Raw genomic sequence first — 23,479 nt, forward strand, 5'->3', positions numbered from 1 at the left:
CAGGCTCTGCCTTCTTCAGATCAATTTTCTCAGCTGACATGTCATTTCTTTGTGGTTTTGAACAGGAACTAGAATTTAAGTGTCAAATATTTTACTGATTTGAGAAGTATCTTGCACACAATCAAAATGGATGAAGTTTTAAGTGACAACTGAGGTTAAGAGCAGCATTGTCGGTTTCCTAAAAGAAGGAAGAAATAATAGACTCTAGAAACTTTTGCAGAGAATAAATAAGAGACGACACTGAAGTGCAAATGAAGAATTTCTATTTCTGATTATCCCTTAAGGCAACAAAAGAAATGTAATGGCTACAATAGCGCAGTTAATGAGTAGGTATGCAATATTTATTGCGTTAAGTGTAACACTTTAAACAATACGTCTACTTATATTTTCATAGCATCTGTAATTTAGAACATGTAATTTTCATAACATCTGTAACTAAGTTGCATGCATTTGTACTGTGATCAGAACATGCACATAATTCCATCATTTCTCAGTTGGAATATATTTACTGAAATACTTATATATAGGAGCTACTCTACAACAGCTTCCAGTATTCATGTTAGGCATAATTTTTACCATCTGCCCTACATATGACACTAATCTATAAAGCGTTGTTTCAAAAATGGGGATTTGCAGGTATTTTTAGATAACCGCCTTTTTTCCACTGCCTGATGGGCTGATCCAGTTGTACTCAGCCTGCACCAGCACAAAGCTGTTTTCCCGTATCTTCCTGAAGTGCATCATCTCCCCACCCTCTCTCACTGTAATGACATCATTGTCTGGTTCACTAAAAGACACTTCTGTCCGCTTGTGACAATACTGGGAATGGATACAGCGCAGTCCAGCAGCCAGGGCCATGCCAAGGGCAGCTGTGCAGCCAAGGAGAATGCCGAGTTGCGCTGCTAAGAATTGTGTCCCTCTTCTGTGATGTTCTCCTCCTTTCCCAGGAGGAGCAGCATCAGGTTTGGGTCTGGTCACCCATGGAAGTGTATTCCCAGCAACATCCTCTTTGTTCTCTTCCTGTTGCTCTCCAGAAACTGCATGTTCTGACTGCAGTAAGAAGTTTGCTGAAGCCTTCTGTGTCACCGACTGTCTTTCTGCCAGCTGCCTCGAAGCTGATGCTAAACTGCTGGAGACCTCCAAGTCAGCTTCCCCATCTCTGTGCTGTGACACTGTCTCTGGAACTGCAAGCAGGTCAGTGTACCAAAGCTGGGTGGAGAGTGAAGCTGTAGCATGCAACACAGGCTTTGTCATCTCCTGGCTGGAGTTCACAGCAACCTCCTTAAAAGCAAAAAGGTGACAAAATATCGGATGAGAGTCTAAACAGCTTATGGGATTTAATTGGCTCTTTTTCCTGCTTGTCACTGGTTCAAAACCACTTCGTTGGGAATAACCAAGAACAATAGCTAATGGTCGTTTATTGACATTTGTGGAATGAGTTGGTGCATTCCACAGAGTTCCTTAATAGATGCAACCGTCAACCTTGCTTGCTGTCTCATCCCTGGCTAGAAGGAATAGATACTCTAAGTTGATCCCATTGTTCAAAGTAGAAGCACAATGGTAGGGTAGAGCAGGAAGCTTACCCCATCAAGGTGCCAGTCTCCGCATATAGGACTTCAGTTGGTGGCGCTAGCTTCCAGCACCTCTCCCCAGTCCTGCAGTCACAGACACCTCCGCACACTGAATGACATGACACTTCACTAATGCCTGGATCATGCTGCCACCTCAACAGAAAGATGCCCATTCACTTTTGGGGGCTCTGGAGCAGGGGAGTTGCAGAAGAATTTAGTTTACATTCCTCTTTGCTTTTATTTGCATAAAAAGAAAGGGCCCCAGAGGATTGTAAAGTTCAATAAACCAAGCCTAGCCAAAAATCTGCCTTTCCCACGCCACATTGTCAGCTGGAAAACTGCCACCTGTAAATGGTGCTGAACGCCCCATACAATGTGAATCAGTATTTTGTTAACTCTCTCTTTTCTCAGTTCCTTCTTCTTGTAGCAGTCACAGAACGAGACCCATGCAAGCCGTTAGCCTACACTTCACTACAGACCTTAATTAAGACTGGCTGCAAAGGCAATCTGAGGATTTTAGAGGTGCCCCTGAAAGAAATGAATTTGAGGCCTGCACTGAATTCTTATCTTCATATAGCACAGCTGGGGCCTGCTCCAGAACCAGTATAGTCTATGCAAAATGCAGGACAATGTAGCACTTTAAAGACTATCAAGATGGTTTATTAGATGATGAGCTTTCGTGGGCCAGACCCACTTCCTCAGATCAAATAGTGGAAGAAAATAGTCACAACCATATATACCAAAAGGTTCAATTTAAAAAAATGAACACATATGAAAAGGACAAATCACATATGTGTTCATATGTGTTCATTTTTTTTAATTGTATCCTTTGGTATATATGGTTGTGACTATTTTCTTCCACTATTTGATCTGAGGAAGTGGGTCTGGCCCACGAAAACTCATCATCTAATAAACCATCTTTGTTAGTCTTTAAAGTGCTACATTGTCCTGCATTTTGCTTCAGCTACCCCAGACTAACACGGCTACATTTCTATCACTATAGTCTATGGGTATCATTTTACTGGCTTCGTTGGATTTGCATCAGGCCCTTAGTAGCATCTATGCAACCTGAACAGCCCAGCAGGCTCTTTAGCACATCATCAATTACACCAGGAGAGCTCTGGGGTCTCTGATGTCATTAGTGCTTGTTTAAAAGGTTTGCTGGGTAGCCAGTCTGGCAGGAGGCCTGGTGAGCTGTGAGGCCAGGTAGGGGATAGGCAGCAATAGCTCATTCTGTGGGAGAGCTACCACTTAGGAAGGCGAACGTGAGCGTAGAAATGTATAGAATTTCAATGAATAAACTGCAGAATCTAGACTAGCTAGCCAGCAGTGTCAGAACAGCATAGATGCTGAGAACAGCAATCCCAGTCCGTTTCCCCAAATGCAAAAAGGGTTATCTACCTGGAAAATACTATGGGATGCAGGGACTCCAACTAACTATTAACTACTATAATTAACTAACATGAGAGCGTATCTTTTTCTGCAGATTCCTACCTCTATTATTTCACCCTTTGTTTCTCTCCTTCCATTTTGGATTGTGGCCTTTTCTTTCTGATTTGTAAAATTATTTTCTCTTATGTTCTCAGTCTGCCTTTTCTTTCCTTTCCTCTCTTCCCTTTGCCCTAGTGTTCCACATTGTGTTGCCTTTGACTCCGCTGCACCTGTTCTTCCAGTAGCTCACAGCTCTCTCTCGCATCTTTCCTGGATTCTCCTAAATAGTTCTCATTTGTTTTCTCCCTTGACTCTCTGGGTCCCCATGTTTCTCTCTCCTTATGGCATCCTCCCACCTCCTTAGACTTTGGTCTTCATTGTCTCGTGTTGCTCCCATTCACTGTATTCTGCATAGGACTCCTCTCACATAGCTCTCTGTTCCCCTCGCCTACCTCTTGAATCTGCTCTCTCTATCCAGCTCCTGCCCTAGTTCCCATCCAGGTTTGCAGTCCATCTCTCCTCATCAGGCTTCTATTTCCCTGCAGTTCTTCTTTCTCCTCTTTCTCCCAATCATCTCTCCCCTTCCTAGTTAATCTCCAGCTTGCCCCCTACCAAGCCATTGTTCCAGTCACCTCTCCCCCCGCCCCATTGATCTCTTTAGGCCTTCATTTTCCCAGTTCATACTTCTCCAAGTCTGTCAGTTCATTCCTACAGCCCCTGCTGCTTCTCCCCCATGGATCCAGTTGCCTCAGTTTAGACCCTGCCTTCACCTGTACCCCCACCCCCATTCATACAGGACTCCTCATGTTCATCCACTGCCTATAACTCCTAGCTTATCCAAACCCCCAATACAGACCCTCTCTCCAATCCCAAACCCTTCTCCAACCCAACCCCCCACCACCACACACACTCTCTCTTCCCCCCCCCCTTTATTCTCAGTGTTTCTCCCCAAATCCTACCATCTCTGAAACACAAGGGAGAGGAGGAAACATGCTGCTATTTGGATGGTGTGGGGCAAATGCTGTACCTAAAATCAGCCCTTCTCCCTGCTGCTTGCTGGCTGCCTCCCCTAAACCACAGCCCCACCAGGGATGACAGCAGGAAGTGGCAGGCACAAAACAAAGGAAATGCTGCATCAGGCAGCAGCAGCATTGCATTCCCCCCCAGCTTCTAAAGGAGAATGCTGGGCCTGCCCCAAAGGAACAAGTTGAAGCTGGGAGGTCTAAAGTGACCCCAGCTGTCTGGTAAATGCAGATATTCAGATACCCATAAACACCATGGCTGTGTCTAGACTGGCAAGTTTTTCCGCAAAAGCACCTGCTTTTGCGGAAAAACTTGCCAGCTGTCTACACTGGCCGCTTGAATTTCCACAAGAACACTGACTTCCTACTGTCTGAAATCAGTGCTTCTTGCGAAATTGTTCTGCTGCTCCCGTTTGGGCAAAAGCCCTCCTGCGCAAATGCTTTGCACAAGAGGGCCAGTGTAGACAACCCGGTATTGTTTTGCGCAAAAAAGCCCCGATTGCAAAAATGGTGATCGGGGCTTTCTTGCGTAAAATCGCGTCTAGATTGGCATGGACACTTTTCTGCAAAAAGTGCTTTTGCAGAAAAGCGTCCATGCCAATCTAGACACTCTTTTCCGCAAATGCTTTTAACAGAAAAATTTTCTGTTAAAAGCATTTGCAGAAAATCATGCCAGTCTAGATGTAGCCAATGGGTTAAAATCCAGTTTCACCTACAGTGCTTTTACAGTAGAGCAAATGCTTTGACTTCAACAGAGTTGATCCTATTTTACACCAACGTATGCAATAACTGAATTTGCCCCATTTCCTGGGTCTCTTTAACTCATGCAGGCATAAGAGGATTTTAGGGTGTTTACTGCCCTATAAGAGGTACAGCCCAGAACAGCAACTAATGCAACCAGATACTGAAAGGAGAGAGAGAGAGAATGACCTGAAATGCTTCAATGCAAAGTACCCCAGCTAAAAAACAGATGCAGGGGAATAATTGGCTAAACAAAGCCAAGCTATGCTTGTCTGTTCAGTAGTGCTACATTCCCATGCAGAAGTGCCTATTTAGCTTACTGTATTTCCTGATAAATGTATGTGAGCACATAATATATAATGATTTATTTTTATTTCAGAGTTCAAAGGAATAGTAAATTGCTGTACATGTGCTATATGTTATGTGGCTTAATGAGCTGGACCGTGCATGTGTTTTGAAGTAATTATTTACAGTGGGAGGAAACTAGAAAGGGTTTCAGGCTAAGCAGGAAAACACATCAGTAAACCCATCCATTTCTGTAAGAAAAGATCACAGGGTATGTCTACACTACCCTCCTAGTTCGAACTAGGAGGGTAATGTATGCATACCGCACTTGCTAATGAAGTCCGGGATTTGAATTTCCCGGGCTTCATTAGCATAAGCGGGGAGCCGCCATTTTTAAATCCCCGCTGCTTCGAACCCTGTGCAGCGCGGCTACACGGGGCTCGAACTAGGTAGTTCAGACTAGGGTGCCTATTTCGAACTACCGGTACACCTCGTTTCACGAGGAGTAACGGTAGTTCGGAATAGGAACCTAGTCCGAACTACCTAGTTCGAGCCCCGTGTAGCCGCGCTGCACGGGGTTCGAAGCAGCGGGGATTTAAAAATGGCGGCTCCCCGCTTATGCTAATGAAGCCCGGGAAATTCAAATCCCGGGCTTCATTAGCAAGTGCGGTATGCATACATTACCCCGCTAGTTCGAACTAGCGGGATAGTGTAGACATACCCACAGAGAAGTGATGTATAGTGAAGACACAGGTAATGCTCAGTGGTAAAATAGCTAAGCAGATTCAGTTCTGAATTTTTCCCATGTTGGGGGCATGCTTGGTTGTGGGGCTTTGGTACAAGCTTGTGTCTTTCTTTCATTTATATATTTATATAGTAGAATTTCTCCCCAAAAGAAAAAAACTGCATGAGACTCAGAACAGACAATATTAAGTGCTAGATGCTGACAGGTTTAATACTGTATCTACCAGCATTTCAGGGCTAGAAACACGAGACTCCCAGATGCCCGGTGGCAATCTATGCAGGCTTCTAACCCAAAAATATCTCACATTTTTGCACTTTAAAATCGTGTCATTTCTATGCATCAGAAAAGGGTTTTTTTCATTTTACAGTTGAACGCATAGTCATAAAGGTTCTATTGATAGCGAGACACAAAAATCAGTCCCCATGAAAACATTCAAAACTTTAACAGTGTTAAAATAGCTTTAGTAACAGATGTGGCATATAGAGAACACATGTTGCTGTTAAGATGCAAAAGATTTTATTGTCGTCTACTCCTAAAACTTCCACCTGCTTCCAATCATTTTACTTTGGGGCAGATGTAGGCCCAGTTTGATACGAGTAATTGGACATGGCTGAGGCCTCATTTTTTGGGAGATGGGATTAGGGAGGTAAAGGGGTCAGCAGACTGGAAACAAAACATCTATACCAGCTAAAATAAGGGAAAATGCCCAGGGAACTGCTTACAAAGGATCAGATAAATCTAGAACATAAGATGAGGTAAAGAGTAAGTCAGAGCATGGGCAGAGCATATACAGGGATTGGTTCCTACAAAGAAACAATGCAAGTTCCAAATCGTGATGTAATGTAATGTGTAAGTGCACATAAAGGAATCGGGTTTCTGTGTAACTTTGGACATGGGGCATACCCTGTACCCAACCCCTAGACTGATCAACTCAAATGTAATTTGATTATATGCTGATAAAAGAAGGTGAAACACAAGACTGACACCTAACTGAAGTACAGATTGGAGTTCTTAGGGAACTGAAGAGGCCTCAGGGGAACCCCAACAATAGAAAACAGAACAAACATCCCACACAGTTCTTACCTGAATATCTTCCTTACATGTCAAACACAGCTGTGATGTGGAAGTGCTTAAGATGGCTGGTAGCCTAAAATATTGGAAAAAGAAAGATAGGTTTAATATATTTTGTGTATCTATACTAATTGCAATGAAAAAAAATCCAGTCTGTACTTTATTAAAAATGTTACGTACTAGAATAGCCCATGAGATACACATTCATTATGCTGAGAGGCACCCATGCGGACAGCAGTAATGCAATCCAACTCAAATGCACTACTGATAAGATAATGCAGAACATTCAAGGCCGAATTTATCAATCCCCTCTCCCCATAATATTGGACCCAATCCTGCCCAAATCCCATTGAATACAAACTTCTGCAATCAACTATGTTCAGTTCTCCTTTTCCTTCTCCCGAGCGATGGAAGGATAGCCCTGCTAAATTCACCATTTCCTTGATTATGTTTTTTAGAAAAATATAGCTATTACTTGATTGATTTTGATTACATCTTTAGAATGTAAGTCTAAACACTCTTCAGTCTAGTCTGTCCATCTCCATATTTGTATTGTACTATTACTAGTGTTTGTGTACCTTCTCCTCAGTTCTATTTCAATACAGGTTGAACCTCTCTAATCCGGCACCCTTGGCGCCTGACCATTTATGAACGAGAGAATTTTCCGGTGAGGGGAGGTCAATATTGTCTAGCAGCATCACCAACATGTCAACTGCTTACTAGGCTGTTAGAGGACATTTAGGGATAAATTAAAGCGAAACAACAGCACAGAACACTGAGAGCTATGACTGGTGGCTGTAAACAAACTTCATGGGACTGTGGAAACGTTGGCCACACCCATGAAAAGTGGACATCCAGCTAACTAAAATCATTCCAGTTGACATGTTTCCTGGTCCAAAAAGTTCTGGACTAGAGAGGTTCAACCTGTAGTGTCCCATTGTCGTAATTTTACATCACACCCACCCTAAAAGGGGCTGAGTAATTTTCAAAATCTCAGCATCCAAACACCCATTAATTTACTCCTTCCGTAACTTTTGGAGAAATGTTGTATTCATATTCAATACATTATATCCACTCTTCACACAGTACCCATCATGCGTGCTGGGGCTGGAGGTATAATCTGGTAAAATGAAACTTCGCAAGATGTTCACCACGTCCAGCTCTTGAAACTCAAGTGATGGCTCCAGCCTTTGATCATGGTAGGAGCTGCTTCTTTTGGCTTGTCCTCCTCCATGTCTGCTGCTGACCCTCAAGGCTACTGAGTCCACAGAGGTCTCAGATTGTTGCTTTCCATTATCAAGTTGCTCTGGGTCTTGTCTGCTTCCAGAAACAGGGTCCAATATATGTGTCACTGCAATTCTAGTCGGCCTGGTAGGCATAACTTCTGCAGGCTGAGTAAAATCAGTAACACTGTTGGGTGAAGTGGAACCTTAAGAAATACAAAAAGAGGACAAGTGTACTTTCCACTGTAGTGTATGTTTCAAACCCTGTTTTGTAATGAAATTAATACGTTATCTGTATTCGGATACTACTAATAACTTTGATTTCTGTAGCACAAAGCTAAAGTAGAAATCTAGGCATCCCATGGAAACTCGAAGGTAAACCAATAAAAGCCCTCCCCAAATTAAGTTTGGATAAAATAATTAAATTAATGTCACAGTGCCATGCTGAATATTTTCAGAAACAAGGCTCCTTTTTTAAAAGTCTATATTCATGGTTTGTTCCATCTTCGGAGGAAGGTATTTCAGTCACCTGAGGCTGCTAAAGCAATGATAAAATAGTGACCTATTCTACCTAGACATACATTTACTTTGAAAAAAGACCAACTCACTCCAAACTGAGAGAAGCGATATATGACTTGCCTTTTGTCCAATATACACAGCTGAGGCATGTGAACACTGACAATAAATATAGGATTCTCCCTTATTTAAACAATAATGCCATGCCCAAACATTCAAAAAACACGAGTCAAGCCTCCAAAATCATGAGACTGGCTTAAAATTTTGAGATAAAGTACATTTTGGATACTTTTTTTTTCATTTGAGTATATAACATGCACTCGGGTCATGTTTGTTGCTGTTCTTTGCAGCTGTAAGGGCTAGAAATTGTTTTTGTTTGCATGAGAAACTCAGCTTTTATCTAATCATGTGTGTCTAGAGTAAAACACCAACTATAGAAGCACTCATGATAAAATCTTACGGTTTAAACTGTATATCACTGCCCTCATTCACACTAAAGCACTGAATGGTGAGGAGTGCCCCCACTTCAAGACTCTCCTCATAGGTTCAGGCCCCAGTAACTAATGTTAAGTGAACCCTGAGGTTATCTTGTCACCTGTATTAGCAGGATGACATAATATGCCAGAAAAATATTCTACTGGAACTAAGCTGTCAGTAAAATAACACGTACCTTTGCTTGCTGTAACTGTTTCTTTTAGAACAGTAGGTTTCTGCAATGGTGTTGGTATTATAATGCTGGACTTCTTGCTATTACCTGCAGGTGTTCTGTTTTGGATTGGCTGGGACACAATAGCAGATTCTATCCTTACCCAGTAAACAAAATATGACTGGACTACCGATAAACTGTTAAAAATAATGTTATGCAAGAATTTAGTCACCTTATGCATTACTAAAGCATCATAACATTTAGCTAATCAAACAGATTTAAAAACACACAACTAAAAACAACCAGTGCAAAAATATTAATAGATTAGCCCACCGTGTACACTATTAATGTTAAAAACAAATCACACTAGATACTCTAGAGAAAATGCTATGTAAAGGTTCACTTATCATTAGGGCTGGTGAAAAAATGAAGGCGAAAATAAAACATTAATTTCAAATTTTAACAAAAGTAAATTTGGGAAACTGACTAGCTCTGCTTCCATTGGCCAGGAGGCAAGTAGGATTCACTGATTAAAAAGACTCATCTATTTAATTTTTATAACAATGGTATTATTACAGGGTTGGTAGCACTGCCTATAACTGAGACTTCCGGAAACTCTCTCTTAAAAAAGCTCCTCTATTCAGTTGCTTAGAATACTGCCAGATTTTAATCATTCAGGCTAAAATTTTCCATGATGTGTTTCTGCCAGAGGAGGGCAAAGGCAAGCCTGGGGATGGGGAAGAAAGGTCTGTAACTATTAAACGCCACTTTCCCACAGTTGTGAGTTTCTATGGGTGTGGGTACACAGCAATTAAACACCAGTGGCAGTCCCGGGTCATTTGCCATTTGCTAATTCTGGAGTGTTTCACTTCGCAACCGTAACATTCTTTTAAAGACTGTATTTCTAGATGCAATATGTATTAATGTAACCGATAACGTATATTGAGCCTAAACCTAGCTATATTATCTTAGCTTAGATATCTGGTTCTCTCTCCATTACTATTTGATGCAGCACAATAATCATTCTGTGAACAGTTGTGTTTATGGTTAACCTTTTACAGGAGGGAAATCAGATACAGGGCTACTGATTCTCAAAGTGTTTAAGCTGTCAGTTTTCATCTGCAAATTTGTTTTAGTAGAAGGCTGACCATGTAAATACAAAGGAGCAGATCCTCAGCTGCTGTAAACTGCCATTGAAGACAATAAATCTATGACAATTTACAGCAGCTGAGAAATTACTCCAAGATTACATGAATTTCAAGCAATATCACACCACTACCCTGCCGCTTCCCTCATTTAACATGGCAAACAAACTATAAGGACAGCAAGGAACTCCTTTCCCTAGATATGAACTAGAGTTAGGAATCATATATACTTACAAAAACTTGATGTCTCCAATGGGCTGGGCAGGTGCCTTCCACACAAATGACAGATTTCTCTTCAGTGACTTGTCAGAATGGGTTACAGTATCGCCATCTTCAAAACAAGTCAGCAGTTTGGAACCCAGAGGAATGAAAACAAAAGTGCCAGCAACTTGATCATTAGATACTCTGCGAGCTTGAAGCAAAAAGCCCATGAAATCACGAGTGCTCCTCACTGTCACTGCAAAACAAACCATTGTACAAAAAACAATTTGTCCAAGTCATCCACTTGCATTTCTGACATGAATCATTTGCAATGGAAGTTTCATTGAAATTGGTGAACTGAGGAGGAATCTGTAGGGAACCAAGTTTGCCACTTTGCTTCTCTCTCTCTCTTAGGTATTCTGAAAATATCAGAACATTCTTTAATGTTGACTATTTCCGTATGAAAGTTATGTGGAAATTTTACCTGAGTCTTTTTTTAAATTATAAACTACTAATCAATTTATACTAGAACAAAGAGAGCTATCTATGCACTATTAATGTATGTATACACACCATATTGATTGATTTTGCAAAAAGAAATAAATAAAAAAAATCCAGTATAAGAGTATAAGGTAAAAGAAGCAGTGACAGTTAAAAAGATACCTTTTAAAAAATGGAAGTTAAATCCTAGTGAGGAAAATAGGAGCATAAACTTTGTCAAATTAAGTGTAAAAATATAATAAGAAAAGCCAAAAAGGAGCTTGAAGAACAGCTAGCCAAAAACTCAAAAAGTAATAGTAAAATGTTTTTTAAGTACATCAGAAGCAGGAAGCTGGCTAACCAACCAGTGAGGCCCGTGGACAATCGAGATGCTAAAGGAGCACTCAAAGATGATAAAGTCATAGTGGAGAAGCTAAATGAATTCTTTGCTTTGGTCTTCACAGCTGAGGATATTGTGGAGATTCCCAAACCTGAGCTATTCTTTTTACGTGACAAATCTGAGGAATTGTCCCAGATTGAGGTGTCTTTAGAGGAGATTTTGGAACAAATTGATAAACTTAATGGTAACAAGTCACCAGGACTAGATGACATTCACCCAAGAGTTCTGAAAGAACTCAAATGGGAAATTGTGGAACGATTAATTGTGCTTTGTAATCTATCCTTTAAATTGGCTTCCGTACCTAATGATTGGAAGAAAGCTAATATGACACCAATATTTGAAACGGGCTCTAGAAGTGATCCTGGCAATTACAGACCAGTAAGTCTAACATCAGTACCAGGCAAATTAGTTGAAACTATAGTAAAGAATAAAATTGTCATACACATGGATGACTATAATTTGTCAGGGGAAAGTAAACATGATTTCTGTAAAGGGAAACCATGCCTTACTAATCTGCTAGAGTTCTTTGAGGGGGTCAACAAACATGTGGACAAGGGGGATCCAGTGGATATAGTATACTTAGAGTTCCAGAAAGCGTTTGACAAGGTCCCTCACCAAAGGCTCTTAAGTAAAGTAAGTTGTCATGGGATAAGAGGGGAAGTCCTTTCCTGAACTGATAACTGATTAAAAGACAGTAAACAAAAGGTAGGAATAAATGGTAAGTTTTCCGAGTGGCGAGAGGTAACTAGTGGGGTCCCAAATCCGCATTTCATTTGCAATTTCGCTCAGCTGCATTTGCATTCCTCTCTTGAAAGAGGAATGCAGTGTAGACATACCCTAACAAAATGGCAAATGAAATGTAATGTTGATAAATGTAAAGTAATGTACATTGGAAAACATAATCCCAACTATATATACAATATGATGGGGACTAATTTGGCTACAGCTACTCAAGAAAAAAATCTTGGAGTCATTGCGGATAGTTCTCTGAAAACGTCCATTCAGTGTTCTGCGGCAGTCAAAAAAGCAAATAGAATGTTAGGAGTCATTAAAAAGGGAATAAAGAATAAGACAGCAAATATCTTATTGCCTCTATATAAAACCATGGTATGCCCACATCTTGAATACTGAGTACAGATGTGGTCGCCTCATCTCAAAAAAGATATATTGGCATTGGAAAAGATTCAGAAAAGGGCAACAAAATGATTAGGGGTTTGGAACGGGTCCCATATGAAGAGAGATTAAAAAGACTTGGGCTTTTCATCTTAGAAAAGAGGAGACTAAGGGGGGATATGATAGAGGTCTATAAAATCATGACTGGTATGGAAAAAGTGATTAAGTAAGTTATTTACTTATTCCCACAATAAAAGAACTAGGGGTCACCAAATGAAATTAATAGGCATCAGGTTTAAAACATGCATAAGGAAGTTTTTCTTCACTTAGCGCACAGTCAACCTGTGGAACTCCTTGTCAGAGGATATGATGAAGGCTAACACTTTAACAGGGTTCAAAAAAGAGCTAGATAGATTCATGGAGGTTAGGTCCATCAATGGCTATTAGCCAGGATGGGTAGGGATGGTGTCCCTAGCCTCTGTTTGTCTATAAATAAGTGACAGGGGAGAGATCATGTGAGGATTACCTTTTATGTTCCCTCCCTCTTGGGTATGTGGTATTGGCCACTGTTGGCAGATGGGATACTGGGGTAGATGGCCCTTTCGTCAGACCCAGTATAGCCTTTCTTATGTTCTTAAGAATTAAACTGTCTTGTTACTCAAAGGAGTGTGGGGTCCATTTCTGTTTAAGAACTGATCTTTTGAATAGGAATGAGTATGTGGGTGGGTAGGCAGGATGGTGAATACATTTACAGGTCAGATTCTTCTTCATTTGCCATTTTAAATACTTAGGGTGCTTTTATAATTCTCTGTGTGAGACTCTCCCATTGGCTCTATGGTCCTGACTGACTTCAGTGTGGGTTGCCATGGGCTCAGCATCTGCTACCTGGTGAAAATCTGAAGACGACTCTATTGAAATGTACAGTTTCATTCTCTGAATTTACCTAGGTATCACTGATTGCAGAATATAATCCTTTCAGGCTTGATGGACGATGAGAAAAAAAGAATGCGTATTTTATATACATACCGTAAATGAAGGTTGCTGTCTGTAATTACATGTATTCCGTATGAGGAGAGAGGCTATAACTCATTCATGGCATTTCCAGGCGTAGATTCTCTCTCTTTTCATCACTCAAAGACAAACGTCTTACCTGAGATTAGCTATCATATATATATTATATATGTGAGTTTCCTCTTAAATAATTACTCCTTATGAGTCAATAATGTAGACTAGAAAACTTCCCTGCTAGTATACAGTATTCAGAATCCTGTTGCCATGATTTGCATTTCTGGCCTTGACCTACAACAGGGGAGAACTACTAGAAGCACCATTCCTTATCAGAAGAGGAGCCAGGAGGGCCATTTGGCCCCGGGCCTCAGGAGAGAAAGGGGCCTCAAAGTTTGACATTTTTCTACCAAGACATTTCCATTTATTATACACCTTGCAGTTATAACGGAAACAACAAAAGAAGCTATATATACACCCGCAAAAAAAGATTTAAACCATCGTGGGACTTTGGCCCTTCGCCAAATTTTCAGTCACATCTGAGTTTTCATCTGCATGACTAGAGTAGCTTCTGTGGTTAGTGATTCTATGTTATGAAATGCTGTTTACAGTCTTTGCACAGTTTAGAGGTTTTGAAAGTCATAATTAATTCTGTTACTGGGAAGTGATTTTTCTTGGTCTGCGGGTGAGTTTAACCTTTAAATTAGATGTTTATCTCTGCATGGGAGATTTTCATATTCCTGTTTTTTCTTATGTGTCTTCATAGACAATAATATATCTGGCTCAGCTGTAATCTACCTCTTTATTTAGTTTTAGATTCACCTTTAAAAGCTTTTTTGTGATAATAAACTATTAATTCTACTTGTTTAATAAACTTTATAGCTAATCTGGCAACCGCCCTGTGTTCATATTTATAATAACGCACCAGTTATTAGAGGAATTTAATGACAGGAACATGTTAGCAGACAAAATTTCAAGACTTTGAAATAAGGCTATAAGGGCTATAGTAAATAACATCTCCAAACCATTATTATATAATATTAATTGAAAAGTATTTACAATTAAAATTTTGTATAACCAATAGCCTTTAGCGAATGAATTTATTGTGTGTTGCTGTGTTTTAAAAGAATTTCTTTATAAACATGAAGCCAAGATTTGAAAGTGGTGCAAGTAAGAGCCGGTGAAAGCAATAGAGTGAAGCAACAGTTAAGAGTTTAAAACCAATAATATCATCTCATAGAAAAGATGCCTCAGCCATTAGAATATGACCATACTGACAGTGACACTTCCAGTTCTGATGATGAAAACGTTGTACCCAAAAATGACATTTCAATGCCACTGCCTCAATATGAGGAGGTCATTAATCAAGATACAGAAATGCCAACAGTAGCAATAGATGAAGAATCTATGCTCGATTTAGAGACTGTGCAGGCAGAAAATCAGGACCTCGGAGATGCTGCGCAGCAAGAGCAAGAACTTATGACTAGTACAGGACACAGTGGCATCAGAACCTGATATTGGACTTCTCGATAAGAACAATGTTGCTCAAATGCAGTAGTTTCTCAAAGTTAGTTGTTTTCAGATTCCAAGTACTATACCGAAAGATGATGAAAATCATGCTTTACGATGTACCCTGGTTCTTTTTTAATAGTAATACTTCAAATGCATTAGTACTGTCTGATTCATCTCGTTGGAGCATCACTAGAGGTTGGAGGAAGTTTAAAGATCAAACACCTGCACATGAAACTTCAGTATCACAGAAAGATAATGTTACATGGAAATCAGCTAGCAGAACAGCACTAGCTGACAGTTCAATTGAAAACTTACTCCCAAGTGAAAAATACAGAAACTGATATCTGGAAGAAGAAAAAAAACCTCTTTGAGTGCATATGGAAAGTAATTATTTTTCTTTCTGAATGAGGACTGGCTTTGTTTGGTTCCAGTCAATGTATCAGTGAACCTACAAACAGAAACTTTCTTGGTATTCTTGAGCTTCTTAGCAAGTATGACCCACTTTTATCAGGCCATGCTAAGCGTGTTCATGAATGCAAGTCCATTATCTGTCTACCAGAATACAAAACAAATTTATTGGGCTGTGTGGGACATTTGTGCAAACAACAGTTCTTGAAGAGATACAACATGTGAAGTACTTCTCAATTATTATTGATGCAACTCCAGACTGTTTTCATAAAGAACAGACAATTTTGGTTCCAATTGAAGAACGATTCATTTTGTTCAACAATTTCATGAATAAAACTGGAAAAGAAATCGCTGCTCATACATTAGAATTTCTGGAAAGCTTCAAATTAAATTTTCAAGCCTGCATTGACCAAGCCTATGACAATGAATCCAACATATCTGGGAAGTACAGTGGAGTATAAGCAGTCCTTCTTGAGCAAAATCCAAACTGTATTCTCTTCAGTTGTGGCAACCACACACTAAATCTTATTGGCATTGATTGCACTGAATCATGCAAGAAAGCAATCACATACTTTGAAACAATCCAGCAGTTGTACAACCTCTTCAGTAGCAGTCCTTGAAAGTGAGAAATTCTGAAGCAGCACAGAATGTGGACAAGACGGTCGGCATGAATTGATGGCGTTAAACCAGTTGCACAGCATTTGGACTCTGAGAGAGAGGCTTTAAGTGAGCTTGAATCTCTTACTCTCACAGCACAGGCTCACACTGAGCTTAAATCAATTCAGAAGTACACGTCTAAATTTGAATGCATTTTAATGTCTGCCATGTGGATGAAGCTGCTAAAAATCATCCACAAAACTATTCTTGTAATTTAGCATGCAATGCTACATTAGATGTTGAGAGGGATAACACTGAATGACTTCTTAAAGATATTCAAAAGATTCATGATCAATGGGACACAATCCAGGACAGGGTATTGACATTTTATCTGAGTTTTCCACCAATTGCAGCCTAACATCTCAATCTGATGAAGAAAGGCACTATCAAGTCAATTTTTTTTGTTAGTATTGACTCCATCAAATCTGGTCTTATACATCAATTTGAGTCACTGCAACAAATTTGTACCCTCTTGGATTCCTTTGGGAGTTCAGAGAACTAAGTGATGAAGATCTATATTCAGCAGCTGAACAGTTTCAACAAAGGCACAACGAAATTTCAAGAGATCTCTGTGATGAGGTCATCTTCCTGAAACTTATACATTCCATTAACTTTATATTGGACTGCAAGCCAAAAGAACTGCTTCAAGAAATATTCGATCTCGACCTGTCGACCATGTTTCCTAATATCAGAACTGCATTACGTATTTTTGTCAGTCTTCCTGCATCAGTGGCTTCAGGTGAATGCACATTCAACATGTTAAAACAAGTAAAGAACGATCATAGTTCTACAATGGGACAAGAGCATTTAAATGGGCTCACAATGCTTAACATTAACAGTAATATTGCACATAAATTAGATTTGTCTTCAATTATAAAGAACTTTGCCCACAAAACCAGAAAAGCATACCTAAAATGAAGAGTTTTGCTTGCAGTGGAAACTCACAATTAAAGTTAAATTTTTAAAATACATGCTATTGGTATAATGACTTAATTGTTAATAAATAAATGTCTCAAATGTTTATTTTCATATATTCTTTTGGTTTTAGTATGACCCCGTGGATGAGAAGTGAGATATGTCGGGGGGCCTGAGTCCTCTAAACTCAAAGTGGCCTAAGCCCCTCTCATTCTCTGAGAGGGCCTAAGCAGCACTGCCAAGTTAGTTGATACTTCTTACCTGGAACCTTATCACCTGGAAAGTAGGAGGACATATTGGTGTGGATAGTGATGTAGTTGTTCCATGGGTTCTGAAGCTGAGCTCTTATATGTTTGGGTGTCATGTCAGCACAGGCAGAAAGACTTGCACCGTGAGAGAAGGCAGCAGTGTACGAAACCAAGCACAAGAGCATGCATGCCCATCCAATGATAACTGCCTGGACTTTCATTCCATCTTCCACCTTATGTTATTCAAAGCAACAGGCATTACACTGGTTAAGTTCAAAGTAATAATTTCTAGGAAGATACAATCAGTAAGCATGTTACATTTGTCATCGCTGAATTCACTGAGACAGAATTCCCTTCCCCAAACACTTTTAATTAGTTTTTTAAAAAATGTTTTCCATGACACACAGAGACCTTCCCGGTAATCTACAAAAAGGAACAATTCAAGAAGCATTTTAGGAAGCAGGGTATGATCCAAAAGAGGATTCTTTTTCTTGTGAAGTTGTCCACAGAGCAGTAGAAAACCATCACTTTCAAGAATCTTGTTACCATTAGTGTCAACAACAAGGATTCTGCATGTTCTTATTCATCCACACACAGTACAAAATCCTCAACTTAACACTCACCACCCTGCCCAAGTATCTGGGCAGAATACAAGATAAAAACATCTATCCCGAAAATATGTGGAGCTGCTTCATGGAAGCTACTTCATGCCCATTCCGGTGAAAGATTACATGTAGCAACCAATCTGCTGTCCCTACTCCATTTGCACACTGATAAATGGAGACAACACCGAGTTGGGCTTTGAATCACAGGGCAGAGGGTGGGGAAACTGTACATACTCTGGTTCCAGTATGTACAACAGAACCACCACAGTTCTGCTGAAAGCAAACCCATCAAGGTGTTGGAAATATGGGTTTTACTGACCCTAGAATGTCTATGCTAACTATGTTCATCCACATTTAATATTTAACTATTTTTTCTAAATTTTCCTCTTCTGTCAATGCCACTTGGTGATAGTAAAACATACACGATGCTAAATTTGAAATCAACATGCGAAGCCTAAGATAAATACCTTATTTTTGCTTAATACCAAGATTTCATCTTTAAACTCTAACAGTAATACAAGGTTCACAAAGTTAACTCCTGCTGTCTTGCCAGGAACTTATAGTCTATGGTGACTTGTACTAAATAAATACCTAAAACAGAGAGAGTAGATGTATTCCTGTTTCTTACAATTGTCCTATCTCCATGTTTCAGTGAGCAGGTTTTAAAACTAATAACAGAGAAGGTGTAGACAAATGTTTATCTCCCATGCAAATGTTTACATGAAAGCAGGCTAGCCAAATTGTAATGTACACCTTCAAATAAAGCCTTTTAAATCTGTGGTTTATACAAATTTCGCTTTCCCTAGCTCAGACATCAGAAAGTGAACATGTATAAATCAGAGCAAGTTTGAGACTAAAGGAGTCTCAATTATATCATGTTTCACATCATCTCTGAATTTGCCACTGATTCTGAAAAACTTGCCACTGCACATGAAACACTTTGCTCCCAGCCTCAAGCAGAGAGCAGCTAAGCCGCTTAACCTTGTATAAAGCTCCATCACTCCAATCACTTAAGTGCCATACTGTGTTCATAGCAGCTAGCAGAAGTCCTTCGTAAAATTCCAACCCCATGCTGAAGAGAAAGTTAGTGTGATACCACTGGCTGGCCTCCTCCCTGGATACACTTAAATCAGCAGGTCTCAAACTGTGGAACAGGACCTCAAAGTGGGTTGTGAGACCTTTAATGGGGTCTCCAGGGCCAGCATTACATTTTCTGGGGCCTGAGACAGCAGAGCTCAGACTCTATCCCTTTACTGCCCCTCCTTCACTTCCAGAGTCATATAGTAATTTTTGTTGTCGGAATGGAGTTGCCGAGCAATGAAGTTTGAGAACCACTGGCTTACATCATCCTTGCAAGAGATGAATTCTCCCCGGGCCTCAAAAAATACTTCTGAACTACACATTTTTGCTTTTGAAATTCACCAGATTACACTTCCTGCTTTTAAACCCTTGGTTGTTTGTTCCCAGTGTCTTACTTTTATAAGCTCCCCTCACTATCAGATAGGGGGGCATTAGTCCCCAGTATCCTTTTAGCTCTGTTCCCGGCCACTGATAGACACTTACCTTGGGACACATTCCTTCAGGCTCACTGTAACGGTTTCCCCCTCAGCCTGCCAGAGACACATCCTTTAAGGCAAGTTCTTCACTTCATCCTCTAATGGAAAGTGCACCAGCTGTTACTCTAACACAGACAGGAACTCTCTGCCAGTGCCCAAATCAGCTTTAATCGTATTAGTTTTCCTCCTCATCTCCCACCAACTCACTTGTGCTATTAATTCATTTTATCATCAAGTCATCTCAGGGATGAAAGTAAAAACAAAGCAAGGAAAGGAAAAAAAACCCCTATGTTCTGAACAGGATCACCCTAAAACTCCTTTACTGGTGCTTGGCAGGATGGGGCCCTTGTTCTTTTTTTTTTAAACTAGCAAGGTAAAGATTTGCAAAACAAAGACATCTGCTTCCTTCAGTCTTTAAGGATACAGGAGCTGAATTTTCTCTCACATTTACATGGAAGCAAAAGTAGTATGTTGCTAGAAATAAGCAGAGTAAATCTCAAAACACCCTTATTAGAGTAACCATAAGTAGCTAACTTAAATGTACCAGAGCCAAAAGGTACAAGTCGTTAAGTTGGTCACTCAGTTGATAAGGCTGGAGGAGGGGAAGGGGAAGGAAGCATCAGTAATGGCTCTCATTGGCATATTTAAAACTATAAATGGTCTCATATTTAATATTTCTAACTTTACATACAAGAATAATACATGCACCAAAAAAGGATATACCGATCCAGCAGACTGTAAATTAAAATTGATAGGTTACATGGGAGGTATTTTGTCCAAAGTGTCTTCAAGTTATGCATATTTATATTCATAAGCCAATTTCATAAAGCATTGGGGGGGGGGGGGAGGTAGGGATTATCACACTGTGAAGGACGGAATAAAGCAAGTTTTTCCAAAAACCCCTTGAGAAGGATTAAAGAGTCCCTAGTCTATAAGAGCTTTATGGTGACGTGCAAGGTGGATTCACACTCGTTAACAAGCTGTTCTGGGGACTCTCCACTATGTAGGCGCAGTGGCCACTACAGATCATGCCCAACTGCCTTAACTCACTTTTAGCAAGATAAAAAATGTGAACTCACCAGAAGTGCCCTCCCCGGGATCAGTGCCCAACTCTGAGACATTCTGGGAGGAGGGGATTGTCTCCAAGGTTATAAAAAGTTCTTGGCTCTCAGTGACCTTGGTTGTCCCGCTTGCCTGCTGAACATTCTCCTCCTCCTTCACCATGCTGCCCTCCATGCTGCTGCCCAAGGCTGCCTGTGTGTCTTGGGAGGAATCCATAGACTGGCTAGGGAAGCTGGTTCGGTCTCCCCCCAGAATCACATGCAGTTGCTCGTAGAAGTGGCATGTTTGAGGCAATGTTACAGACCATCTGTTTGCTTCCTTTATCTTTTGGTACAACTGAAAAGATAGCTCCTTCCTTTTCACTTGGCACTGCTGGCCGTCACTGGTGTATCCTTTTTCCTCCATGCCCTTTGTGATCTTGACATAGATCTATGTTTCTTTTGCTGGTTTGTAAGTTCTGTGAGAACAGATTTCTCTCCCCACGTAGCAATGAGGTCCAGGAGCTCATGCATGCTCCATGCTAGTGCTTGTCTGCAACCTTAGGAAACTCATGGAGCTCATGGAACTTGAACTCATGGTCAGGTGTGCTGCTCAGGTGTGCTGCCTGCTCACCACCCTGGCCACATAGGAAATGAAATTCAAGTTGCTCACCTGGAGAGCAGTATACTTCCAAGTTGTGGCCAGACCGGCCACTGCAAGGCACTGTGGGATACCGCCCAGAGGCCAAGAATGTCAACTTTCACAGTGCTGCCTATGCACTACTGGAAAGTTGACCATGCAAGATCGAATTTAGCGGTTTCTCCTCATGAAAGCAGGAGTACAAAAATCAACTTTTAACTGACCTTAAAGTCAGTATGGACGTTTGGTAGTATGAACGCTCATTGTTTAGAAAAATGATCTAATGCACCTAAGTTTGACCTAAACTCCCACTGTAGACCAGGCCTGAGGTTGTGGAGCCAACAGCTGAGGCAAATAGCAGCCAATTAGGGCCCAGCTAGGGTAGTATAAACAGGGGCTCCTCAAGAGAAGGTGAAGAGACTCTTGCTCCAGCTGTGGAGCAGGAATGACCTGGATGCTTAGATAAGCTAGAGAGGGCACCCGAGACACAACAGGGCTAGGGAAGGGCAGGCAGAACTGGGGTGCGCTGGTCAGGCAAGCTTGCAGGCTAAGGCCTTACTCTCAGGGCCTGAGGGGTACAAGGGCTGCAGGGAGGCAGCCAGGGCAGCAGAAGGCAGCAGGTCCATCCCCTTGCCAATGATGAGTGACCATCTCAGACTACAGTTTGCCTGAGGCAGGGACTAGATGTCAACTGGCAGTGGATCACTGAGGCAAGGTGGCTACAGGGGACTGGGGTTCCTTGGGAGGGGAGAACTCCAGAGAGCAGGGGTACTGCTGTAGAGCAGTACCATGAGGAAAGGGCACTGTGGGCAGGAAGGAACACAGGGTCTGAACCAGTGCAGCAGAAGACAGGTAAATGAGGACAAGACACTGCCAGCAGAAGGCTCTCTAAGGCTAAAGAGCTAATTCCCAAGCAGACCAGCAGGAGGTGCCATGGTGGTGAGTCACAATCTGTTACAGCAGATTAAAGGTAGACAGATATATTATGAACTTTACACCTGGAGATCATCAAGTCGTCCCTAAAGCCAAGTCTACACTGCACCCGGAAAGTCGGCTTAAGGTATGCAACTTCAGCTACATAAATAATGTTGCTGGAGTCAATATACCTTAAGCTGAGCTTGGAGTGATCTCCACAGAAGGAGGTTAACAGCAGAAATGCTCCCTTTGACTTCCCTTAGTGCTCATGACAGCGAGCTGTACCAGCACCAATGGAGGAGCCCTCAGCATTCAATTAGAGGGATCTTTCCTAGACACACTAAATCAAACCCCAAAAAATCAATTACCAGAGTGTCGATCCTCTGGTAAGTGGAGGCATCAGATGACAACATCCCTTAAAAAGATTATCAATTTTTTCCTCCAGAAATACATAATTGGTGATATTCTCAAAATCAAGTATCACCCACTCTAATCTTTCTATGAAATATTATACAAGAAGGTGATGGCAGTACCTGTAGTTCTCAGATTTCCTTGATTTGCCACTGCAGCTAAAGTCAGTGTTTGGGACAGTTACTATATTGTTTTCATTAGTCAGTGATTTCTTCCTAGCAATGTTATGAAGATTAGCAGCCAAATTTTCTTCTTCAATACAGCACTTTTGTACCATTAGCTTTCAGATGTATGTGGAGACGTTAATACTGCTAATATGCAGCAGTCCCTGGCCACAGCAGCCAGAATGACTTAGCTGGTACATTTTTTTTTCCTGTTTGAGACCCCAAGGAATAATTTTAGATGATTTCTCATCCATGCCTACAGCTCTCTCATGCAGGGTACTACGAGTTCTGTTCTGTCATATCTCTTTATCAATGGGTATAGTAAGGCATTAAGATACATGAGGAACTGCAGAGTGAATTCACTTCATTTTGTTCATTATCTTCATTTTTTGTTCATCTCTAAGATGCTGCAGGACTAGCTGGGGTGTTTTTTTTTTTTTTAAGTTTTTTTCACTTCTAGATGTGGCTGACACACAGCTGTATTACTCAGTTTCACCAGTCCCAGTTACTATATTTGTTTGTTTTCCCAGAACTTAGATGCTTGAATGAAAACTGGTTAGCCAGGACTCAATATGAGGGAAAAGAGGTAATGCTGGTGGGTACAAGAAGTAACTAGAGGAAATGGGAAAGATCATATTGGCTCCATCACTTAAAGGAATGTGTTAACCTATTATTATTCAGAGGCATTATTGATGCCTGGACTGATTCTCGATGTTCAGAAAGCATCGGTTGCCAAGAGTGCCTTTTTCCTTGGCTAGGAGATTGTGACCTTTTCTCTCATACATATATTTGGCCACTGTTATTCATGTCACT

The 23,479-nt window shown here is 40.8% G+C and overlaps 1 protein-coding gene across 1 annotated transcript; it reads right to left on the reverse strand.

Moving 5' to 3' along the window:
• Positions 1–277: 277 nt before the first annotated feature.
• Positions 278–17,594, reverse strand: REELD1 (reeler domain containing 1). Its single transcript, XM_006133849.4, has 6 exons — positions 17,349–17,594; positions 10,631–10,853; positions 9,276–9,448; positions 7,956–8,295; positions 6,879–6,942; positions 278–1,281 (listed from the first exon to the last, which is right to left on the reverse strand). Exons 1-6 carry the CDS (start codon positions 17,554–17,556, stop codon positions 643–645), a joined length of 1,647 nt encoding a protein of 548 aa, XP_006133911.4. The 5' UTR covers positions 17,557–17,594; the 3' UTR covers positions 278–642.
• Positions 17,595–23,479: the final 5,885 nt, after the last annotated feature.

This window comes from Pelodiscus sinensis, chromosome 4, assembly GCF_052426305.1.
Source record: "Pelodiscus sinensis isolate ZL-2025 chromosome 4, ASM5242630v1, whole genome shotgun sequence".
In the NCBI taxonomy this organism is placed as follows: Eukaryota; Metazoa; Chordata; order Testudines; family Trionychidae; genus Pelodiscus; species Pelodiscus sinensis.